General features: G+C 40.2%; 1 protein-coding gene across 2 annotated transcripts in view; it reads right to left on the bottom strand.

The window, feature by feature from the left end:
* The window catches only part of Dok5 (docking protein 5), a 111,151-nt gene that overhangs the window by 38,941 nt on the left and 48,032 nt on the right, over nucleotides 1-24,178 (bottom strand). The window contains exons 2-4 of one of the 2 annotated variants that reach the window (XM_069990032.1): nucleotides 22,539-22,646; nucleotides 856-970; nucleotides 653-772 (exon numbers count right to left, since the gene is read on the bottom strand). In XM_069990032.1, the coding sequence (XP_069846133.1) occupies nucleotides 653-772; nucleotides 856-970; nucleotides 22,539-22,646 (343 nt within the window). Of the gene's footprint in view, nucleotides 1-652; nucleotides 773-855; nucleotides 971-13,606; nucleotides 13,627-22,538; nucleotides 22,647-24,178 lie in introns of those variants that run through there. The other variant, XM_069990033.1, reaches the window with a different exon arrangement.

Below are 24,178 nucleotides of genomic sequence, written 5' to 3'. Positions count from 1 at the left end.
GCCAGTCACTAATGCAGTGCTCTGAGATCTGTATAGCCCCATTACAAAGCATGAGTATTCGGAGAAGTTATTCCAAGCTTGGGCTGAAAACCAGTATTGATTTTTGCTAAAATGATCATGAATATTTCAGTTGTTATTATTTAAAGTGATTTATTCCTAGATTGTTGTTGAGCCAAATTGGACCAAGTGTTCAGTTAAGAAGATTTTTTTAAGTAGTTACCTTGATGAAATATTCATGTAAATACTATTAAAAGCATTGGAAAGCAGTCAATAACATTTTAAGTGAAAAAACACAAGGCAAAAAAACCTATTGCTTTCAAATCTATGTGTTGTGCATACATACTCAAGAGTAAAGATGGGAATCAGACACTACTTTGCTACAGAGTTGAAGCCAAGCATTTTAGCTCTGTGAAGCTTTGGTTTCCTCATATGCACAGTGGGAGAAACCATAAGGCCTGATGCAGGACCACTGGGAAAAGTGAAGAATCTTTAGCTGCCCTAACATGTCATAGGCTCCCCAGAACTTCCCACTGATATCATTAGCTCAGACACTTTCATACTAATAGACATTTTAACATAACGGGAACACTGTGTGGTTTATTATAAAGGAGAAAATCTGTACGAGAGGAAAGGCAAGGTTTTCTGTACACACCACTCTGCTCTCTCTCCACCCCGGTAGCCAGCAAATCGGGCTCTCCAAGGCTGATGTCATTGATCCGCGTGCCCACGCACTCCATCTGGAGGACTTTGCACCATTCGTCCGCCTCCAGATCTGTGGAAAGGGCCAAAAGATGAACTTGTGTGCCGCGCACCCCATCAAAGGCCAATAGGCAAAGGCCCCAGCCTCGGACAAACCTGATTCACAAGCAAAGGTCTTGGAGGTGTCGTCATTGAAGTAAATCCCTATGGCGTGTTTCTTGGTGCTCTTTGGCAACCGAGCTACATTCTTCACATTGTTGAGTTCTGTCACCTGAACAAAAAAAAACAAAAAACAAGCAGTTGAAAGGGTAGTCATACATGGTGCGTGGAAACTTCTGAGCTACAACACCAAAGCTGAGCACAAAAAGCAGTGAGCGTGCCCCAGACGAACACAACTTCACAGAATGCATCTGTGCATTCGAAAGCTGTGGATTATCTAAGGGAATTCAACGTTATCCTTAATGGGTAGCAAGGGAAGGCTGACAAGTTATCTTTCCTCATTAACTTTTCTAAAGCAGTTACAGGGACATTTCATGGAGGTAGGAAAAAAACACAATTTTATTCATTGTCTGAAAGATTCTACCTTATCAGTAGTTCAAAAATCTACGTCTTTCACTGCTATGGCTTTTCTCAGCAACTGCAAAAGCCTCATATTAAGATTCTCAGTGCACGTATTTGAACTACTCAGTGTATGTCTATATATATATATTATATTATATTATATTATATATATGATGTAAGTATAAGATGCATGAGCTTTTCCCACTGATGAGTTTAACCACCCCTTAGTACATCTCCTTTGTGTGGTTGCAAAAAAGAAAGTGCCTCCCATCCATCGATCCTTGCAGTGAGATTGAGGAACTTCTCCAACCTATTACCCTAAATTCAATCAATGCTGACTCAAGAAATGCATGAGAAGAGAAGGAAATCTTCTCCCTGCTTCTCAACCTCCATACTTCAAATTCTTAGCAAATTACTTAGGCACTGGTCACACCAGCGTGGTCAGGGCCTCAACACTCTGCACCTCCTCCTCCAAATGCACCAAGGCCCCCAGAGCTCAACACATGCAACTGCTGACTTTGTTTTTTTGGGTTTTTTTTTTTGCTTTTTCCTGTGCCCCAAACCTAAGATAAATCGCATGGGTCTCCATACTTTTAATTCTCAGTAATTCAGTCAATTGAAAACCTAAGCCAGATTCTACCATGCCTATACACAAAATAAGACGCTTGCACTGAATGACCTGAGGTCTGAATGACCTGAGAGGTGTTTGGGGCCTTGCTCTTGCTAGCACACTAGCATGTCTTCAGCATCCTGTCTCGTTCAGTTGGGGAAATGCACCATGATTCTCCAACCATGGGGCCTGCTCTGCTCTCTTCCTACTTCACTCGCCTTCCAAGTATCAATTTAAGTTTCCATTACATACAGAGATAGCTTTGGAAACCCACCCCAATAGCTAACCAGCCCTGAGACTATACCACACCATACCAAGCTGTATCCTGCCCTCAACCTTGATTACATGAGTTGTTGGTTTGGTGCCCATCCTGTCTCAGAAGAGAAAATTCCATGGACAAGGATGGGATAATTTTGGAGCAGCATTCTTTCCCAGAGCCTCTTATACAATGGAAACCTAGTAAATACATGTGAACTCTATAGACCGAATTCACTCACCAGCTTTCCTCTGAGGCTCTGGGACACTTACCCTGGGAAATTTGCCCTAACCTCAATGCAAATGAACGAGTACTTTCTCTCTTCTCCCATGTGAGCTACATGGAGATCTATCTTATTATACTGTTGCCATTCATGTATTTAGTTCCCTAACTTGACATGTGTCATGAGCAATACGTATCTGATGGACTGCACCAATTTAAAAAAAATCATTTCTACAGCCAGGGATTGCTGGGCCCCACCATGGACTCCAGACTGTCATCACTGTCTCCATACTGATTGTCTCATTGGCTCTTCATAAAACATGAGGCGATAGATGTCATTATTATCAGCATTTTTCAGATGAGAAGACTGAGGCTGAGAAAGGTTAAAGTCATACAACCAAGCTCACAACTAAAAACTAGTGGTAACAAGATGCAAACAAAGCAAACTGGCTCGAATCCTGAGTCCTTACCTTCTTTGAATACTAACTTCTACTTACCCAGAGGACATTTAGGCCCTGAAAATGAGCTTTCCCTGGGGAAGACCCCCTTTAGCTCTCTTAAGAACAGAGGCAGAGCACATACACACCAGCTTTATGTCAGCCCTGTACTGAGACATTATTTAGAAAATCCTCTCTAGCCTGAAACACAGTCATGACTTTGAAATATGTCACTTCATTACATATCCATTAAGGGCAAAGAGGAAGACATAAGTCACCCGGAGCAGTCAGGAAATGCAGGGGGAATTGTGTGAGTCAGAACACAATTACCCATTTTGGAAATTGGTTTTGGTAATAAACGAAGCAACACCACCTCCATTCAGCTCGGGGGGAAGAAGTAAGTGTTCACAGAGCAGGCCGGGTCAAGGTTGCGTGGGTCAGAAGAGGATAGACTCCCAACACTACTATCTGCATGCCTAGCACACAGCTGGGCACTTCGATGAGCAATATCTCCTTTCTCTGTGTCTGTCTCTCTATATCTCTCTGTCTCCCTGTCTCTCTGTCTCTCTGTGTCTGTGTGTGTGTGTGTGTGTTTCTCTCTCTCTCTCTCATACACAGTCTAATGTCCAACAAGACATGTACAGAGATCTTTGTAAATCACACAAAGCTTTCATAAAATGTATTTATTTTCATCATCACTTCATTCTACAAATGACAACCCAAACAAGATGGATGTTCCAATAGTTCTTGTACAAAGAAGCTATTTGCCCCCAAAAGGATCATTTTGGAAGCAAATGTGTATTTTGATAAGGTCTCAAATTCTCATTTAATATCAATGTTATTTGAAATGGGACCACAGATGTGAACCTGACCATTGGAGGTGTCTGCCTGGGCCTTTAGGATCACCCTGAAGAGCTTTTTATGGATAAGGGGTGGCATAGTTCATTCAGTTGACCTTCAATTTCAGTCTCTTGATAGTTCTTCCAAAAGACACTCTACACTCGGTATGCATTTCACCTCTTTGCCACACTTCAGTTCTCCATTGAAGCAATGAGACTATGCCTTTGTGTATTAATTTACTGATAAAATAATTTCATCAAGGTATAACAATATGTCTTCCAGATGTCACGGTATTCAAGGAAGTAATCATGTATGTGCATTTGTAGAAGCACAATTCCTGTCCAAGAACCTTCCTGTTTATCCATGCATCCATTCATTGATCTGGTTATTATTTGTGTCCTCATTGTTTTAGCATTTATTCTGAGTCAAACTTCAGTGACAGGCAACGGTGCTGTCCTCCTGAAGCTCACTCTGCAATAAAGAAACAAAAATAACCACACAAGGGATAACGAAATGCAATGAGAACAAACCAAGGGTGTCATTTGAGCTAGGGAATTCTACCATTTTACCATTCTACCATCAGGACCCAAAGAAGCCATTCTGAGAAGAAAGCATCTGGGGAGGCTGGTGAGACCTGAAGGAGTGTATCATGTGAATAGCTGGACCCAAGTATTCCAGACATAGGAAATGCCAAGAGCATAGACTCAAGAGTGGGAAGCAACTTGTTTGGAGGAGACATCGCTAATAGGCTTTTGCATTCAATCCCTGCCCTCACACCTGCAACTGCAGAAGAAACCCAGTTCTGAAGCTTCCGTCCAAGGGCTGTGCCAATCACACAGACCTCAGGAGGCCAAAATCTCTGACTCTTTCATTATTTTCCCTTCAAGGCACTCAAAACTCTCTTCTCAAGTCACACAGAACATTTTCCAAGACAGGCCAAGCATTAGGCACCAACGAAAAAAGACAGAAGGAAAAAGCGAACACAACGAATGCCCTTTTGAACACAACTAAATAAAATTAGAAATCAAGAATGAACAAACAAAAAGAACAGAAAAACTTCACCAACAAATTAAACAGCACATGTTGAACAACCAAATTTTACCTGGGTAAAGGGTTTGAATATAGATTATTTTCCCCCACAGAAGACATAAGATGACCAATAGATGAATATTCCCAACTCACTAATCATCATACAGACCTAGATCACACCATAGTGACACATTACACTTTTCAGAATGGCTATTATTAAACAATATATGTGAGGGCTGGGAAGGTGGCTCAGTGGTAGAGTGCTTGCCTTGCATGCATGAGGCTCTGAGTTCAATTCCTCAGCACCACATAAGCAGAGAAAAGCTGGAAGTGGTGCTGTGGCTCAAGTGGTAGGGTGCTAGACTTGAGCTAAAGAGCTGTGGGACAGCGCCCAGGCCAAGTTCAGCACTCACGACTGACAACATACACACACACACACACACACACACACACACACACACACACACACACACACACACACACACACACATGAAAAGTGCTGGTGAGATGTACAGATACTGACACCTTGTGGCTTCAATGGTGAGGGTGTCAAAAGATGCACCCTATATGGAGGACAGTATGGAGGTCCCTCCAAAAGTTTAAAATAGTAATACCTTGAATCAGAAGTGCCAAAGACACACAAACAAACAAGATCTTAACATGATATTGATACATGGTATGTTCCTGGACGTGTTTTTCACAGAAACCAAGCGAGGGTCGTGGGGGTAAGGGTGGGGGAGATGTCTATCAACTACAAATAAAATGTGGCATAGTGATAAAAATGGAAGAACTTAAAGGAGGAACTCAAGCCATAAGACAGGACAGAGGTGAACCATGAGGATACTATTTTATACAAAGCAAACACTGCATGGTTCCACCCAGGACGGTCTCTAAAGTAGTCAGACTACAAAGGAAACAGCAGGTGTCAGGGCATGGGGAGGGGGTTGCCGTTCATACAGAATTAATTTAAAAATTTCTAGAAATCTTCTGTAGAACAATTCCAGGATGCATCTGAGGATATGGCAGGGAGCGTAGACCTTGCCTTGCATGTATGAGGTCCTAGTCCTGATCCCCAACTCAGAGACAGAAAAAGGAAATGCTGGTAAATGTGTGTGTGTGTGTGTGTGTGTGTATGTGTGTGTGTGTGTGTGTGTGTGTGTGTGACCCCATACACATTCAAAAGAGAGTGGAAGGCAGTAAAAGCATCCATAGTTCAAAACCATGTTTGTCTCTCCATTTGTATTTGCTGATGATATTAATTTATGATCATTGTAAGTGACATTGGTTTCTGTGAACAGAAGTAATGGGTTTCTCTTATGGTAAGGTTATAAAACTCTTGACTGATTTAAGGTGCTATAGCAAATAAGAATAAAGGTAACAATGATCATGACAAAATATTAATAACTGACAAATGACAAAAAATTATGAAAAACATTATCAATCTACTACTGCTAAACTGGTTCTACTATTAACAAATAAACTCTCTTCCCATTTAAGTTCCTACAGAGTCAACAGCTCAGCACAAACCAATAAGATCATCAAACCACTCAGAACAATTCTCATTTCTCAGCAGGGATATCAGCAGTAGATTTCAGTCAAAACCTGGGGATGATTTAGTTTCCACCTGATCTCTCAAAGGTCATGAATCCAAATGGGGCCATTTGTTTTCTCTGGGCCTCTTTCTTTGGCCCATCTCACAACTCCCAAGAAAGAAAGACAATAAAGCATTTCAAGTTTCATGACCCAGACCTGAAATATCTAAGAATTATGGCTTACAGAACAAAAGGACTGTCCCAGGAGAGCTGGGTCCTGAGACCCAGCCACAGATTTCATGACAACCAGCAGGGATTTGATAACTAACAGAAAAGAAAGTTAAGTCAAACTTTGTGATTTGTATAGAAACTGAACATAGAAGTATTTTTCCTTATCCTTTTATGTAATCTTCACATTGAACAATGGCAGGTCAAGTGAGCAAAGTAAACGATTGTTACTTTGGTTGTTTTTTTTTTTCAGTGTTATCATTTTACTCCTTTCAGCTCTCTTTCCTTCTTACAGAATATTTTTAAGGTGACTCAATCCACAAGTCTTTCTCTCAAATGGAGCCAAAATCTGTAGCTATTGGGCTAAGCATGGTGGGGCAAGTTGGCTCATGCCTCTAAACCCAGGCACTAAGGAATCAGAGATTGGGAGGATGCTGGTTCAAGACCAGCCAAAGGAAAAAGGTTAGTGAGAGCACATCTCAACAAAACAAGCTTGGTATCCTGACATACGTCATTAAACCCAGATACACAGGAGGCACTGTTAGGAAGATCAAAATCCCAAGCCAGCCCAGGCTGGCTGAAAACAACTTAAAGCAAAAAAGACTAGTGGCATGGTTCAAATGGAAGAGTAAGAGAAACACACTGAGTTCAAATCCCAGTACCACAAAAAATAATACCAAAGATGACCAGAAAGATCTATATGACGTACTAAAAGTATCTAACAGCCCAATTCAGCTTCATATTTAATATGATTTTGGATATCCTCAGGTCATTTATGGCAGAAATGTTCATGGACTACCCCAGAGTTCATTGGGACTTTTTCAAAATTCAGATAAAAAATGAAAATGACATATCAGTAGAAATTTTCCCTTCTAAGCACAGAGGTGGGAAAGGGTTAAGAATATTCTCCCGCTGAATTTTGGAAATACTTAAATCAAACCAAAGGCAAATTCGACAGCTGGCTGCCACCTTCACATTTCTGCACTGAGTTGCTATTCCCAGGGATACGTCCTCACCCTGGTAGCTCTTTCCTGATGACTTTAAGTTTGGCCATCTAACCTGCTTTGACCATGAGTGTGATCCCAGCAATAGTCATGAAGACACCAGAAATGCATGCATAGTGGGTTGTTCTTTCCCTCTGGAGCTTCAAGGCAGCTACGAGAACTTTCTCTTCTTTCCTGAGACTCAACTGAGTCTGTGCGATCCAGCCATACTTTGTACTGCTCCCTCCCTGCTGCCAACAAGGAACCCTTCCTGTAACCAGGACAAAAGATAAGGCTATGCTCCTCAACAATGTGAATGCTGGGTGAGCAGTTGTCCTGTTAAGGGGACAATGTAAAAAGAATAAATCTGTACTTGCTCAGTACAGACAACCATCACAGGCCTACCCACGCAACACCACCAGTGTCCAAGTTTTCTAGTATTTAGTCTTCCATCACAGAATCCAGAACCTCAGCTGTGCAAGGCACACTCAGTGTCACAAGCATCCCTGTACTAGTGGGAGGCAGAGTGACTGTGAGGAAGAGGCCGCCATTTCTCTCTTTAGAAAAGTAGCGCTTTTTTCTGTTTGTAATCAGAACATTGTGCTCCCCATCCAGCATTTACTGAGAACAATGTCGCATCCAATGCTGTTCTCCTAACCCTCCCGCTTTGTCACCGGAGGCCATATCCAAGTCAAATTCTGAATGATCCTGCCTGTCCTGTCTCCACCCACCTGTTGTGCTAATTAAGTTACTCCGGAAACAGATCCTGATTGTTCCTAGAATCACTGGTAAGATAATTTTATTTATTTAAACATAAAATCAAGTTCAACCTTCTAGCGTGCAATCTGCAAGGCACAGTGGATGTAGAGACCCACTACATAATCCCTACCTGATTGGATTTCCTCATTCTTAGGATCTAGTGAGCTAGAAGTTGGTCCACAGGTGAGATGTTGTGCTCACTGGTAGCCTGCTCAGGAAGGGAGCCACTGGTGGTCACACTCACACTGGCCTCCTGAGGGCATCTGGGCAGACACTACTATCACAGGGCTCTATCCTGACTGAGAGTTCTCAGAACTGCGTGCATGTGAACAGCACGGTCCGTGGGTGAAGCCTGGACTCTACAACCATTTGGTGGCACCTGCTTTCCATCAGCAGCAGGGCCTCTGAGTTGCCTCCCTACTTTGCAACATGCTTCCTTCTGCAGAAACTCTGGGCAGATGGTCAGGGCGGACAGACTCGCCTTTTCTGGAGCAACACAGAAAGCGACAGAAGGCTGCCTTGTTGGTAGCACGCTTCCCGCCCAGCGTGAGGCTGTGTTAGATGGCACTGAATGAAAAGCAGTCTGCAAACTCCAAATCCCTCATGCATCTCAAGATGGGTTTCAACTATGTTTTTCTCCTACACTTACGTGCTCTGAGTTCCTCTCAAAGAAAGGTCTCTTGTTCTGCTGCGGGAAGAAGCCAAGCTGCACCATGAAGGCCTTCTTACTGGGACACAGGTCCTGGAAACTTCCAGCATGCTCCTACCGAACTGTCTGTAGACCCAGCTCATTGTTCAGACGACCTTCCTAGAGGTCATTGCAGGAAACTCTCCTGAAGCAAAGGCAGCATCATCTCGTCAAGCCAACTCAATGCATCTTGGAAGCCCACCCGAACTCTGTCATGTGTATGGAGTCTGTGTCCTAGTGAACAACACCCTCCCTGTTCAGGGGCTTTGCACTTGCTCTTCCTTCTCTTCTACATGGAAACACTTCCTCTTCATGAGTACCTCTCACTCCCACCCTCCCTTTGCTTCAAAGGGGTTGTGTTCTCCATGATGCCATTGCTGATAACTCCATCTTATACCATAGCCCTCTCCTCCCATATGCATCCTTCCTTATTCCCAGCTTTATTTTCCTCTCTGACATTTGTCAGATATAACAACACTCTGTAACATATACATATATATATATATACATACATATATATATGTGTGTATATATATATATATATATATATATATATATATATAATTTATTTTGTGTCGGTGTCTTCTTCACCAGAATGGGGACAGGGACAGGTAGACTTGTGATAAGGACATCTCTATCTCCTAAAACCACTAGCATGACCATTGTAAAAGCAAGATTAAGGTCCAGTGGTGACATTGATAGGCTCAGTTGTTGGACAGTTCCCAAACAGTGACTGAGGCACTGGACTGACCTCCAGGAGTCTTGCCTCCGGAGAATTATTAGCTAGAACAAGTCTATACAACCTCAGGATGGGAAGGATCCATTCACACCTCAAGTCTCCTAAAGCTCCTCAATCCACAAAAGTAACTCCGCCTTTCCTCTGAGATGTTTATGAAACCTTATAAGCAGACAGGGTGATAGTGTCTAAGACAGTTACGCAGTTCTTAATTACAAGCACAGCTCTGGATTACAATTATTTCATATCAACCATGACATTTAGTTTTTCCACAACTTTCTAACTAGCCAGGACTAATTACCTTCTTGTTGTGTACACACAAGAAGGTGAAGGTCTGAAGAGGTGAACGTGTTCACACAACTGGCAAATAGAAACAGCAATTCAAGCATAGGTAAGCAAGCTTACTCTTTCACTCAATTACCAAAGGCCAGCAAGTTAATAGAGAAAAAAGATCAGAGAAGCCATCATTCTTGAATTCAATCTTGTAACTCCCAAGGTGGGTCCTTAAGGGTAGGCAAAGGTTCCTGAGTCACAGAACACATAGATGGATTTCCAAAATTAACTAGATGTACACAATCACAAAACTGTTGATAAATGCTTGGGAAGAGTAGCAATAAGCAGGCTTGAAAACAAGAGAGGAGTCTGGAACAGTTGGACCAGGAATCATCTGTAAAGAGCCTGGGGTCCTTCAATGAAGAGTTTGGCGTGAATCCTGGAAATTGAAGGGCAAAGTTAATTGGCTTAAGCAGACAAATGAAATGGCCCTCTCTGTGCACAACAGAGACTGTCCTGTAGGCCCCAGCTTCTCAATCTGGGGAAGTTTTGCCTTGTTATCACACCATTTGGCAATGGATGGAGACACTTTAGGTTTCCAAAAATGAGAGGAAGCTAGTGCATCTAAAAGACTGGGAGACCGCAACATGCAAATACTGATGAAGTAATCCCAATGGATCCATGAAAGTGGGGTCAAAGTGAACTCATGGGCCATACATGCTGGCCGTCACCTTAGGAAAGACAGGAACAGAATGTGAGAGCAAGAACTGAGGTTGGAAGAGCACCGCAGACAACTGGTCAGCAAGGGATTAAGACTTTCACTGAGGTTAGAATGGGAAGGAGTGAAGAGACTTAAGAACTACTTAATTCTGTTAGGCACCATTGGCTCATGTCTATAATCCTAGCTACTCAGAAGGCTGAGAGCTGAAGACTAGGGTTCAAAGTCAGCCCAGGCAGAAAAGTCTGTGAGACTTTTATCTGAAATAAACCACTGGAAGTGGAGCTATGGTTCAAGCGGTACTATGCCATCCTTGAGTAAAAGAATAGTGCACAGGCCCTGAGTCCATGTCCCAGTAATGGCTGCCACATGCACACACACATGCACACACATGCACATACACACACATACACACACACACACACTCTCTCACACACAGAATTATTTAATTCTATGCAGTTCCTAATGTCTAGCTTTCTGCACAAATATGCACAAATATATCACAGCAAAGAAATGCCCTGCATTCTCCTTAATTTCTGATAAATCTTTAAGTATAGCATCCAATTAAGAACTTCCAAATATAGACTACAAATTAATTTGTCTGCTTTAAAGCTATACCCCAGATGTCTTATTCATCATAAATGATAGTATTCATTGAAATAAATGTTTCACAGCCAGCAATTAACAAAGTGGCCATACTTTAAAAGTTTAATTTGCTACCAGTATAGGCTTGCATTAGCAACCTGGAAAACAATTGCAAATTACACAACTCCATTTTTCAAATAGATTATTTTGTACTAGATGGAGAAATTGTTAAGTTCTCACCCAGTGTTTCCAGGGAAAATGAACACAACTGGATTTTAAACAGGATATTCCCTTGGGGAACTGGAATATCCTGGCAGAATAGGCAATTAGTGGTCATCAGGGGGAAATATCAGGCATGTTTCTGGTGTACTGCAAAGTCAAAAGCCATTTAGGAAAACAAGGATTTGATTTCCACTCTCCCCACCAATCTCTTACTGATGGTAATTTACACACGATGATTTATTTATGTTTACCAAATGGAAATGAGACTGCTACCTAAAAGGCAATTTTCTGCCCTGCTTTTGTAGGCTATATGCTCATTATTTTTTTCCCTTGTGGGAACTGAATGAATTAAGTGAGCAATTCACTTTGTATATGCAAATTGCATAGCTCTGCACAAGCTTCAAATTACTGCATTCTTTAAAAAAAAATTAGAGCCATTATCCTACAGAAAATGAAGAGACACAAGCCCCTTTCACTTTTGTAGGTTTTCTTTGAAAATAAAAATAGTATGAAAGCATCTACTTCTCAGTCCTCAATGTCTTCTACAATTAGGATCGGGTGCTGGAAGTTCACATGTATAAATCCTAGCTACTCAGGAGGCTGAGACCTGAGGATGGATTGTGGTTTGAAGTCAGCCCCAGCAGGAAAGTCTATAGACACTTATCTCCAATTAACCACAAAAAAAACCCACAAAACAAAACAGAAGTAGAGCTGTGTTTCAAGAGGTAGAGCTCCAGTGCCTAGGCCCTGAGTTCAAGTTCAATACCCAATATGGGCACCAAAAGTAAATCTATTATGGTTACTAATATTACATAATCACTCTGTCCAAAATTTCAAAGTACTCATAAATATTTCTATTTTCAAACACAAAACAACTTTGTATAACCTGTTCTAAAACTTTTCATTTTTTTCACTTTGTCTTCTATAGAAAGGCATGAATAATTAAAGGTAGAGAGACAGTGAGTACAACAGACAAACAAGAAGAGTCATGCATGGTTCTAACACAAAGTTTTGAACTTAGAGTATTAAGTCCACAGATGCCTCTCTCAAGACTCTTGAACTTTTAGCAACTTAAGTAAACATTTTCTAAAGGATTTCTTAAGAAAGAACTAGTCTAGACAGTCAGATCCCAACCCCTCTATTAGATGGTTTTATTCTTGCTAAAAATATCTCCATGACCTTGGTCACTTAAAATATATTGGAGTAGTGCCTGGTGTGAGTGATAAATTTGGCCTATGTTCCTGACGAGGGAATCTTTATTTGTACCTGTGAAATAACTCAAACGATCCATTTGTTCTTTGTGTCTTCCTTTTGTAAGCAGTATCTAAGCTGAAAAGTTGACATCAGAAACTGAAGAGGATGGAATGTGCCAGAAGGGCCACTTTCCTAAAGCCGGCACTGGGTGTGTATGCTTCTAAACAACCTTTTTAGAAACAACGCTTTTCTAGTTACAGAAAAGTTAAAGGTGCAGGATGTTATCAAATAATCTCACCTCTAAGCCTTTCACCCCAAAGCAGTAAGGCATGTTTCTGCCTAAAGACAGATGTACAATTTCGTCACAACAAGAAAATTCATACCAGCAGCACATTGGAAACCTTGATGTGCACCAACAGGTTACAAGTACTTTAAAACCATTAAACGTATGGAATATATGCACAAATTATCAACTGAGAATACAAGGGAAATACAAGGGAAAAGAGACTAGTACAGACACCGTGACCTTGTAATTTATCTCAAAACCTGGGTAGTTTGACATGTGAAAGAAATGGACACTAACAGCTTTAGCGCAAACCACAAGCTCACCGAGAGTATCCCAGAGAAACCTCCATTTATAATCTCCTTAAATATGTAAGGAATCACTCCATTTCTTTTTTTTAGAAATACAGTCTTGAGATGAATAAGAATGTGTCTGTATTCATGTACACAGAGGAAAGTCTGAGAAGTGTTTATTAATCTACTGGCATTTGTTTCCTAAGATTAGTACTAGGACCCAACATCACAATTTTTTCATATGATTATTACACACATATTTTGAAACTGTTTGAATCTGTTATCAGAAATGTGGTACTTTTATACTTTAAGAACTATGAAGAGGAAGAAATTGGCCAAAAATAATTAAAATAAGTTAAGCAGATTTTCATCCTTTTCAGCACAGCTTTGACTCTCTAGTCTAATGATAGTCTACAATTTTCCCCAGACCCAAAGCACAAATCAATTTTCTTACTCACTGGAGAAAGTGCACCCTTTTCCTGTTGGTGTCATGTGAGAGAGCTCTGTGAGCACTTGGCTTACATTCAAGTGCTTACACAGACACAGACTCTCACAGAGAGAGACAGAGAGAGACAGAGAGAGAGAGAGAGAGAGAGAGAGAGAGAGAGAGAGAAAACACCAGTGAATCCTACAGTTAAACACTATTAAGAAATTCATGCCTTGTAGATAATGACAGAAAGTAGATCATTGGAGAAACCTGTAAGATACCACAGTGGCAAGTCAATGTTATGTGCTAATTATTAAAGAAGAGAACTCTTTCTTACAGTTGAGCTATGATAAATTCTGTTCCATCTTTATTCTTTAAAAAATAATAATAATGGGAGAGGGAAGGGATACAAAAGAGGGGGTAACAGTGTTCAACAAGAAATGTACTCATTACCCTACTCATGTAACTGTAACCGCTATGTTCAGCATCTTTACAATAAAATAAAATTAAATAAGAAGAAGAAGAAATAAGAAATTCATGGAAGAAATAAAAAGAAGAAATTCACATTAAGAAATACCTATGAATAGGAAGAAAAGTATCTATAGTTAAAGAAACTTATAAGTGAGCTTTGTTTTTGTCTTGCTTTTCTTATCTTGTGATGTGTGACAAAGGAAAACAAACTCAGGATATAACTATTGACTAGTAACAAGTAAACAGTAAAGTTCCGTAAGCCTTTGCAAATCTGGTTTGATTGTGTGGTTGTGTGGTTGAGTGGTTGCACTGTGGCTCATGAGTTTCTACAATTCAAAGTAAATTAAAATTTTGAAAAGTGGTAGAGAAAATGTTAATAATGCAAGTTAAACTATAAAAAGTGTTGAATCTGTAGGCTCCAAAAAATTGCTGAATCTTTATCCAAAATGCAATCATATATAATGTTAATCATATAATGAACAGCTGAATTATTTTGAAGTAGAATAGAAAATCACATAAACTAGATGATTTTTTTATAAAAACATAAGCTAAAAATGACTACTTTATTCCAGTCAAGTACGTCACAAAGATATGAAACTTAATGTGATAAACAGATAAACTTAAGGAAACATACAGAATGTAAAGGACAATGAAATGAATTTAAAAAATACTCTCAACTATAGAACCATACCAAGTTCTTAGATGGACTCCACATAGAAAAGGTGTTGCTTCTTCTGACAATTTGATCTGTAGGTTTAATATAATCATCTCCAAAATCCCATTAAGGGTTTTCAGAGACATAGGCAAGGTTATTTTGAATTCTTATGAAAGCCCAGGCACTGGAATAGCCAAAACAACCTTGGAAAGCAAAATAAAGTGGGATGAATCACTTGACTCAATACCAAGAATTACTATACTGCACAGTAATTGAGAGAATATGAGGCTGGCAGGCAGATGGATACATAGATCAATGAAAAAGAATACAGGGTCCAAAAATAGAGCTACACAAATGTCTTTAGTGATTTTTGACCAAGATGAAAAATCCAATCCCACAGGGAAACAATAGCTATAACAACAAATAGCACCAAAATAATTGGACAATCACAGGGGATAAGAATGGAATTCCACCTATATCTCATACCTCAGACAAAAATTTAACTCAAAGTAAATCTTAGGTTTCACTATAAGCCTTAATGTCACATAAATAATAGGTGGGAAAAAGAGGAGAAAATCTCCAGGATATAATGCCAGACAAAAAGTTCTTGAACTTGACGCCACAAGTATGTCCATAAAAGTAAATATTCACAAACAGGCATCATCAAAATTAAGACTTTTGTTCTAGAAAAGATCCTGCTAAAATTATAACAGGTTGTACACTGAGAGAAAATATTTTCATCCATATTTACAACAAAGGCCTATGTCATGTTCTCAATTGGTGTAATAGTAGAACCTGTCTCATATAACGGATGTGAGATTGAATTAAGATATATAATTATTAGAATGACCACAGTAAAGTCATTGGTTTAATGGTACTGCCCAAACTTGTTGTATATTTTTACAGGAGTTTTGTTAATAGCTTATTACCAGGGGCTTAGAATGGATGGAACACAATGTAAAGGGTTTATGTTATCTTCTTATAGTCTGAATACCTTAAACTAGTGAGAACAATGGCTCTATTATTATCTATACTTAACAGATCATACAACAAGGCAGAAAATGGATCAAAGACCTCAATGTAAGACCAGATACCCTGAAAATATTACAGGGAGGGATAGGGGAAACACTAGGGCTCCTTGGCACAGGTCAAAACTTCCTAAGTAAATATCCAGAATAACAACAAACCAAAGAAAGACTGAATAAATGGGATTGCACCAAACTGAAGAGTTTCTGCATGGCAAAGAACCTAGCTAGCAAGAAAGCCCACAGAAAAGTCCTCATACCTAAAATCCACTTACAGCTCACAAAATTAAACTTCCCAAAAACAAATCCTCAAAGAAACAACAGCCCAATTAATAAGTGTTTAAAAGACTTAAAGAGAGACTTTTCTGAAGAAGAAATAAGAAGGATCAATAGACACATGAGATGTTTAACATCTCTGGCCACAAAAGAAATGTAAATAAATTCTACCTCACCCCAGTCAGAATGGCCATAACAGATACTGGCAGGGATGCAGACAAAAGGGAATGCTACTACACTGTTGGTGGGAACATAAACCTGTTCAACCACACTGGAAAGCAGAATGGAGGTTCCTCAAAAGACTAAACATAGAGTTTCCCTATAACCCAGCAACCCCATTCCTGAGCATTTATCCAAATGACCACAAACCAGGCTGCACTAAAACCAGCAGCACAACCATATTCACTGCATCATTGATTACCATAGCTAAGATATGGAATCCACCCAGATGCCCTTCTATGGATGAATGGATCAAGAAAATGTGATGTTTATATACACAATGGAATTCTATGCTTCCATCAGAAAGAATGATATTGCCCCATTCATAAGGAAATGAAAAAACTTGGAAAAATTATATTAAGTAAAGTAAACCAGACCCTAAGAAACTTAGGCTGCATGCTTTCCCTCATTTGTAATAATTAGAATGCACCCATAAATCTTTTAGAAGTATCTTGGACATGATTAATTAAATAGCACTCTAAATATTCACACAGTGAGACCAAAGGAGGATATTCTTAGGAGAGGATTACAAGAGCCCAATAACTATGTGCATACCATGATATAAAAATGATGTTTATGAAGTGGGCTAAAGACGTAAAGAGAAACTTCTCTAAAGAAGAAAGAAGGATGGCCAATAGATACATGAAGAAATGCTCAACCTCCCAAGCCATAAAAGAAATGCAAATCAAAACAACATTAAGATACCACCTCACCCCAGTTAGAATGGCAAAAATCAAGAACTCTAATAACAACAGATGCTGGAGGGGATGTGGCCAGAAGGGAACCTTACTGCATTGTTGGTGGGAGTGTAAACTTGTTCAACCACTTTGGAAAGTAGTATGGAGATTCCTCAAAAGACTCCCTATGACCCAGCAATCCCACTTTTGGGCATTTACCCAAATGTTTACAAACAAGACCACACTAAAGCTACCAGCACAACTATGTTTATTGCAGCATTATTTACTATAGCTAAGATATGGAACCAACCCAGATGTCCTTCAGTAGATGAATGGATCAAGAAAATGTGGTATATATACACAATGGAATTCTATGCCTCCATCAGAAAGAATGACATTGCCCCCTTTGTTAGGAAATGGAAAGACTTGGAAAAAATTATATTATGTGAAGTAAGCCAGGCCCAAAGAAACATAGGTTCCATGGTTTCCCTTATTTGCAATATCTAGTATATGTATGAGTCAAGCAGAAAAGGTCAGATAAGGTGATGTTAGGAAAATGAACCTTAAGATATGTATTTAAATGTTCTTTTTCTTTCATGCATTTGTTTCTAATGCATTTATAAGATTATTTCTTTGTTGCTTTGTATGTCCCTCCCCCACAGTATAACCCCTGCTTTCACTGTATTTGATGTCGGTATAATTTGTGGAGGGGAGGGGGAAAAACAAGTAGTTTAAATAAGGATACAGGTGGATCCATTGCAACAATGAGAAGTACAAGTTGTCATGTCGAAAACAAACTTTAGAACTTTGGTGGTGGGAGGGGAGTATTGGGTGGGGGTATGGGATGAGGCTGGGAAGGGATGGGAAGGGGAAACAAAGGAGGAGGCTACAATGCTTGATAAGAAATGTACTCATTATCTTGCCCATGTAATTGTAACCCCTCTGTACAGTATTTTCACAATAAAAAATTAAATAAAAAAATTAAAAAATGATGTTTATTGAAATGACCTCCGAGAAATGCAAACAAGAAGTTTGTTGTTGTACTGTTTGTGGTTCCTTTTCTTTTCTATCCTTTTCAATTCCCTTTTGTCACATATTTTTTTCTGTACCCTTTCTCTTGTATATAAGTCTATCTGATTTGGGGACAGAAAGGGGAAGCACAGAAATGATGGGACAAGAAGTGAACTGATTCAGCAGTGATATTCTCTGGACACTATAGTGGAAATAAACTATAGAACTCGCATGGGGAGAGATGGGAGGGGAAAAACTGGGAGATAACAAGGGCCTGAATGACACTGTCTAAAAAGAAATGTACTCGTTAATTACCTGACTTATGTAGCTGTGACCCCTCTGTATATCACCTTCACAATAAAATTTTAAAAGGAACACATGTACCTAAACTGCTAACTAAATAAACAAAAAACAAGGCAAAGAGAACCTAAATGTCTAGCTCAAGACCATCTAGGTGACAAATGACCTTCTGGTCCAGAACTAATGGTGTTTTCTCCCTTCCCCTCTAAATTTACACAATCCTTATTGCCAGCACCCCTCACCATCCAGACATAACACACCCTCTCTGCTTGTCTTCAGTGTTATTCTCTCTGTTTCTGTCTATTCCTTTTCTTAGTTATATCTGGTATATTTAAGTCACTGCACAAAGGGGTTACAATTCCGTATGTCCGTTTGTGAGTACATTGCATCTTGATCATAACCATCCCTTTCATCATTCTCAGATGTATGCTCCTTCTTATAAAGATAGCTCCATAGAGTGAGACCCACCCTAATACTGCAGTCACTGTAACTTGAGTACCTCACAAAGGTCCTCTCTTCATCCCACATAGAAAGAGATGGAGGCAGAATGCACAGGTGTTTTCCATTATAAACATTTCTATATTATTTGATTTGCATGGCCTTGTGTAAATTATATACATATATAAATGTAAATAGCTATATAAATAAGATGAGGTTGTCTGTTATTAAACTGTCTTCTACCTGGGATAAAACCTTGCATGAATTCAGATGACAGAATTTGGCAAAGATTAACATAGCCTTTTTTATTCTCAACATACCAAAGGACTTCCTAAAAATCTCCACTTTTCAATATTAAGTCACAAATCATTTCCTGAGTGGTCCTGGAATCCACAGTGTTCGCAGTGGTGCTAGATACCAGGCTAGGCCCACAGATGCAAGGATGACTAAAGCACAGTCCCTATCTTCAAGCAATTAAAACTCCAACGGGCCAAAATTACATCAGGATACTGTTGACTGAGCATGACAGAATTCCCCAGCTGGAGTGCATGGGAAGATGGGGAGCTAACATTCAGGGTTAGGCTCTACTTTCCATGACAGCAAATCCAAAATTATACAGGATAAACAAGACAGAGGTTTATGACCTCCTCATATAAAATGGTCCAGTGGGAGGCAGCTCAGGATGAACCTGATTCTGTGTATCAGGAGGCATAGACCACCTGGGCACCAAGCCTCTGTTACGTGACGTGGGACATTCCGTGTTGTATTCAACCCACAGACTTTCCAATATCTTCAGCCAAGATGACTGTGGACTATTTCTAATCAGCAGGAAAGAGAAACCGAGGAAGAAGAGCTGGCATCTTCCCTTATTGTTCTCTTAGGCCAGGATTTAGTAACATGACCACAGCTCACCCTCTAGGGTTCTTTCCTTTGGATATCCTTGAGTTAACTAAGTCTACATTTCCCCAAGAAGAAGGATCTGACAAATAAGTAAGTACCAGTAGACAAGGCCTGTCATCACCATGAGGCCAATTACAGCTTTCCATGGGACCAGGGAATTGAGGACGTGAATCCTGAGGGATGAACAGACCCAAGGAAGATCAAGGAGAGTGACTGGGAGGCAGAGACACAGCGATGTGTCTTTGTCCCAATGGCGACTCATCCCAAAGACATAAAGCTGGGCAAGGAAACCTTCAGCCCCTCTGGTTAATGTGAGCAATTCTCTTTCCTGAATAAAAATGTGGAGTTTCGTATTTAACAAGAAGGCCAGGCACTGTATGTAAAGTCGCTGGGGTCTTAATGTTGTTGCAATTACAGTTCATCAAATTCACAGCCATCTCTGACAGCTCAGGGTGCTTCGTGGTCGATGTAACAAAATGAAAAATCAATTGTGCTGCGTGTGCATTATTCATATATTTGGTTTCCAATTATTTAATGACAACACTTCTAGCTGCATTCTCCAGGAAGAATGTGCCAAATTACAAAATCCAACAGTCAACTTCTTATATGAGGAATCTTTAAAAGATTCAGAAATACAACAGTGGCATATTTAAGATAATATGTTAAATTATGAAATGTACTCTCAGAAATACTAGGGATTTCCTGCCAGACCAGTGTACACATACACCAGGATATCATTTCTATGTTAGCCAAATATCACACTGCACATTTCCTCATTTATTCCAGAAAATTGCCTTACTTATGTTAGGACAGCGTTTGAAATTTGGTCACAGTGTGCTACTTATGTCTCAAGTATTTTATTATCAAGTTTCATAAATTAAACTGCATTTAGATTTGAAAACAAAAAGGATACCTCAGAAGTCCTCCAGCTTTGCGTATGCCCTCAAGTGATTAATAGTAAATGCATCAGATCTGAACAAGTAAAGAAGATGAATGGGCCCCAGTAACTCATCAGGGGCTTGGAAGCTTCATGTGGATAATTCCTCAGCTCTAATGCTTTGAACTTTGGTTAACGATTATTACAGATGAAAGAGAATGTGGCTTACCATGTTCCCCAAAGACCTGCACATTAAATTCCAAAGGCAGCAGGTAGAAATCTGAAACAGGGCGAGATTGACCTCAACCTCCTTCCTTTTCTGCATTCAAGGCACATTTCAATCCACTGTCGTTTTTATAACTGAATCTCCTAAACGCCCCCTTCCCTCCCTCCGCCCCCGTCCTGGACTTTTCTGCCTTCATGGTTGGCCATCTTGCATTATCCAAATCACAATTCCTTTTTGTTGTTGTTTTTAAATGTCTCAAATACAGATTTCATCTGCTAAGCTAAATAAAAATAGATCATTCTGATATCTATAATGTATCTATTTAAATCAGTACTATACAAAGTGTATATTTTCCTACTCGTTATCAGTAGTGTTCTTCCCATCTACACATACAAGAAAAAAAAAAATCCCTGTCTTAGGCCAGGCATGGTAGTACATGCTTACAGGTACTTATGAGGCAAAGGTAGGAGGGTAGTTCGAGGCTGGCCCAGGCAAAGGCATGAAACCTTATCTAAAAACAAATTACAGGATAAAGGGCTGATGGTATAGCTCAGGTAATAGGACACCTGGCTAAAGGGAGTAAAAACTGGAGTTCAGACTCCAATACCAAATACAGTCCTGTCCTCTCTCATGGATCACAGGTCGGGGTGGGAGAGGGATAAAACAGGAAACAAGAAGTGTGTCCACAGGACTAATCACTAAAGAGAAAGAACAAAAACATGGAGACAGGAAAGGGCACTCCTGAGTGATTCATTTTAAACTCCTAGTTACTGTATCTGGTGCTGAAGTCTCACTACCAAAACCAAAAAACAAAAACAAACAAACAACAAAACAAATCACAAGCCTGAATTTAATTTGTTCATCAGACTTACAGGAACCATCTAGTAGGTGGGACTTCCTCCTTTTCCTCCAATCACCAATCTTCTCCCTGTATCTTGCCCCCCCATACTCGAATGTTAAATGTATCTATCCTGCATCCAAGACCTTACTAGTGACAACAAGATCCAGTCCCTCATTCAAGGAACATGAGTGCTTGGAGCAGAGTCTACTATAGAAACAACATTTCATTGCTGATGGCTCACAACTGTAATCTTAGTTACTTAGAATGCAGAGATCTAAGCCAGCCACAAAAGTCAAATCCCTGAGACTCTCATCTCTTATTAGTCAGCAAAAGGTTGGAAGTGGAGGTGTGGCTCAAGAGCTAGAGCACCAACACAATGCTCTAGTCCTATGGACACACTTGTTGTTTCCTGTTTAGAAAAAAAACTAAAGGTGAACATTAGGCACTGAGTTCAAATGTCAGTATGAAAGGAAGGGAAGGGAAGGGAAGAGGGAGGGAGAGAGGGAGGGAGGGAGAAGGAAGGAAGGATGGAAGGAAGGAAGGAAGGAAGGAAGGAAGGAAGGAAGGAAGGAAGGAAGGAAGGCAGGCAGGAAGGCAGGAAGGCAGGAAGGCAGCAGGAAGAAAGGAAGGAAGGAAGGGAGGAAGGAAGGAAGGAAGGAAGGAGGGAAGGAAGGAGGGAAGGAGGAGAAGAAGAAAAAGAGGGGGAGGAACAATTTGGAGAAGAGAGAAAGGAAAGGAGGAAGGGAGGGAAGGTGGGAGGGAGGAAAAGGGACATAAGAGAAGAAGGAAGGGAGGAGAGAAAATTTCTATTACAACAGGAAGAAGTCTTACAGAAGAAGAACACTATCAAGTTGAAAACTACAAGAACAGCTTTACATCAGTCAATTGTTTAAAACAAATAGCAAGTGGATGTTTTTAGGGAGATTTTGTTGATGAAAAAGCATTATGAAGACCTTGGTAAATAATTCAGACAATTTTTCAGATGAAATGAGTTCAAACCACCTTTGGAAAACCAATTTGTTGAGTGCTATAACAGTGAAGTCTTACCTTGTGGTAACACCTAAAGTATGCAGCCCGTTCATCAGAAAATTTCTCCAGTCTTTTTGGACCCTTGCTTGACGCTTTCTTGAATACTAACCAGCATCGCTGATAGATCTGGAAGGAAATGCAAAGACAGGTCAGCACCGCCACTGGCTCAATGGTGACTAACAGTCGTCATATTTAAATCCTTACTTTTTGTTGTTTTCATCAGTACATGAGTCACAAGCCAGAAATACGATGTCACTTCAGAAAAGAAAACAAAGTTTTAAAAATGTTCCCTCAATGGTCAAACTATATGGTCTAGACAGCTACTGGGGGGAAGGAGTAAAGTCACAATATTCAGTGAATATCCTACAGAATTAAGGAAACTGAGGGGAGGGTTTGGGTTTGGGAGTGAAGGGGCATGTGATGAAAGGGGCAACATCAATCAAGATGCACTCTACTCAAAACGGATTTGTTAAATTGTAACTCCTTTGTACAACTATTTAGAGATAATAAAAAATATAATTATAAGAAATAAAGATAATAAATAAATAAATGAAGGAAAGTCTCCATGACTATTCTGAACTGAGGACACTTAGTTTTTGTTCACACAATATGCCTTCGAATATGATTACAGCTATGTTATAAAAAATTAATAAATTATTAATAAATTTAAATTACTAAATAACAAATTATTCATAGTCCTCTAAACACATTATAGTCAAATGCCTTCCTGTCTTGATATAAGTTATCACTAGGTACATTTCAGGAAAAAAACAAATCTTGGAGAGAAAAGTCCCAAATCAGTACAAATGACATAAATATTCCTGACACATGCTCAGGATTCAAATATAGCTAAATCTGAATATAACAGGCTCAAGGATACACTGAAGATCACACTGCCCACTTCCTAGAATGAGCCAGACCCTGTGTATCACATGACACTCCTAAATGATGCTGAAGTAGCCAAGAGATCAACAGAACCCAGAGACTTGCTTAGGAAATTCAACCCAGAGACTCCAGAATTACTGTCAGAAGGAGGGGCAAGGTTGGGAGCAGACTGCATCATGGGTATGCAGTAGGGCACCAGATTGTTAGACCTTTCATTTCTTTCTTCTGTTGCAATCCCTAATTCTGAGATCCAGCTCTTCCTGCACATGCCTTGAGGAAGCTACACAGCAACCAGAACCGCTTGCTGCCAAAGCACACCGCCTGCTCCAGAAGGCGCCATTCCAGGCACAACGGTCTCAGACAGGACTTGCACAGGACTTTCTGCCATCACAGGCCTCCGTGGACTCTAACAGCCATTTCCTTTCAGGTCAGAGTGGGAGCCTCTTCCCCTGGGACTCTGCAGAAAGCCTGTGATTGACTGGTATTAACACCCATGCCGCCCTCTTCCCCTCAGGTGATACAAGCAGACTATTCCACAGTCTGGAGACAACAGGCTGGATCACACACTGGAATTGCAACGTGAGGGCCTTTCAAAGGTTTCTCCTAAGTTGTCTTTTCTGGCCTTTGGTCTTTTTCATTATCAGAGCATGATGATGAGATAGCCAAGAGGAATCAGGGTGGAAACAGCAACAAGAGGGAGAGAGCAGCTGGGAGCAGAAGCAGCAGAGATGACCATGACGGGCAGTAGAAGCCTGTGGAAGCTGAGGGAGGAA

This window comes from Dipodomys merriami, unplaced genomic scaffold, assembly GCF_024711535.1.
Source record: "Dipodomys merriami isolate MVZ:Mamm:240054 unplaced genomic scaffold, mDipMer1.0.p SCAF_39, whole genome shotgun sequence".
Classification (NCBI taxonomy): domain Eukaryota; kingdom Metazoa; phylum Chordata; class Mammalia; order Rodentia; family Heteromyidae; genus Dipodomys; species Dipodomys merriami.
The sequence above is the reverse complement of the archived record's forward strand: the minus strand, read 5'-3'. Positions and strand labels throughout refer to the sequence as shown.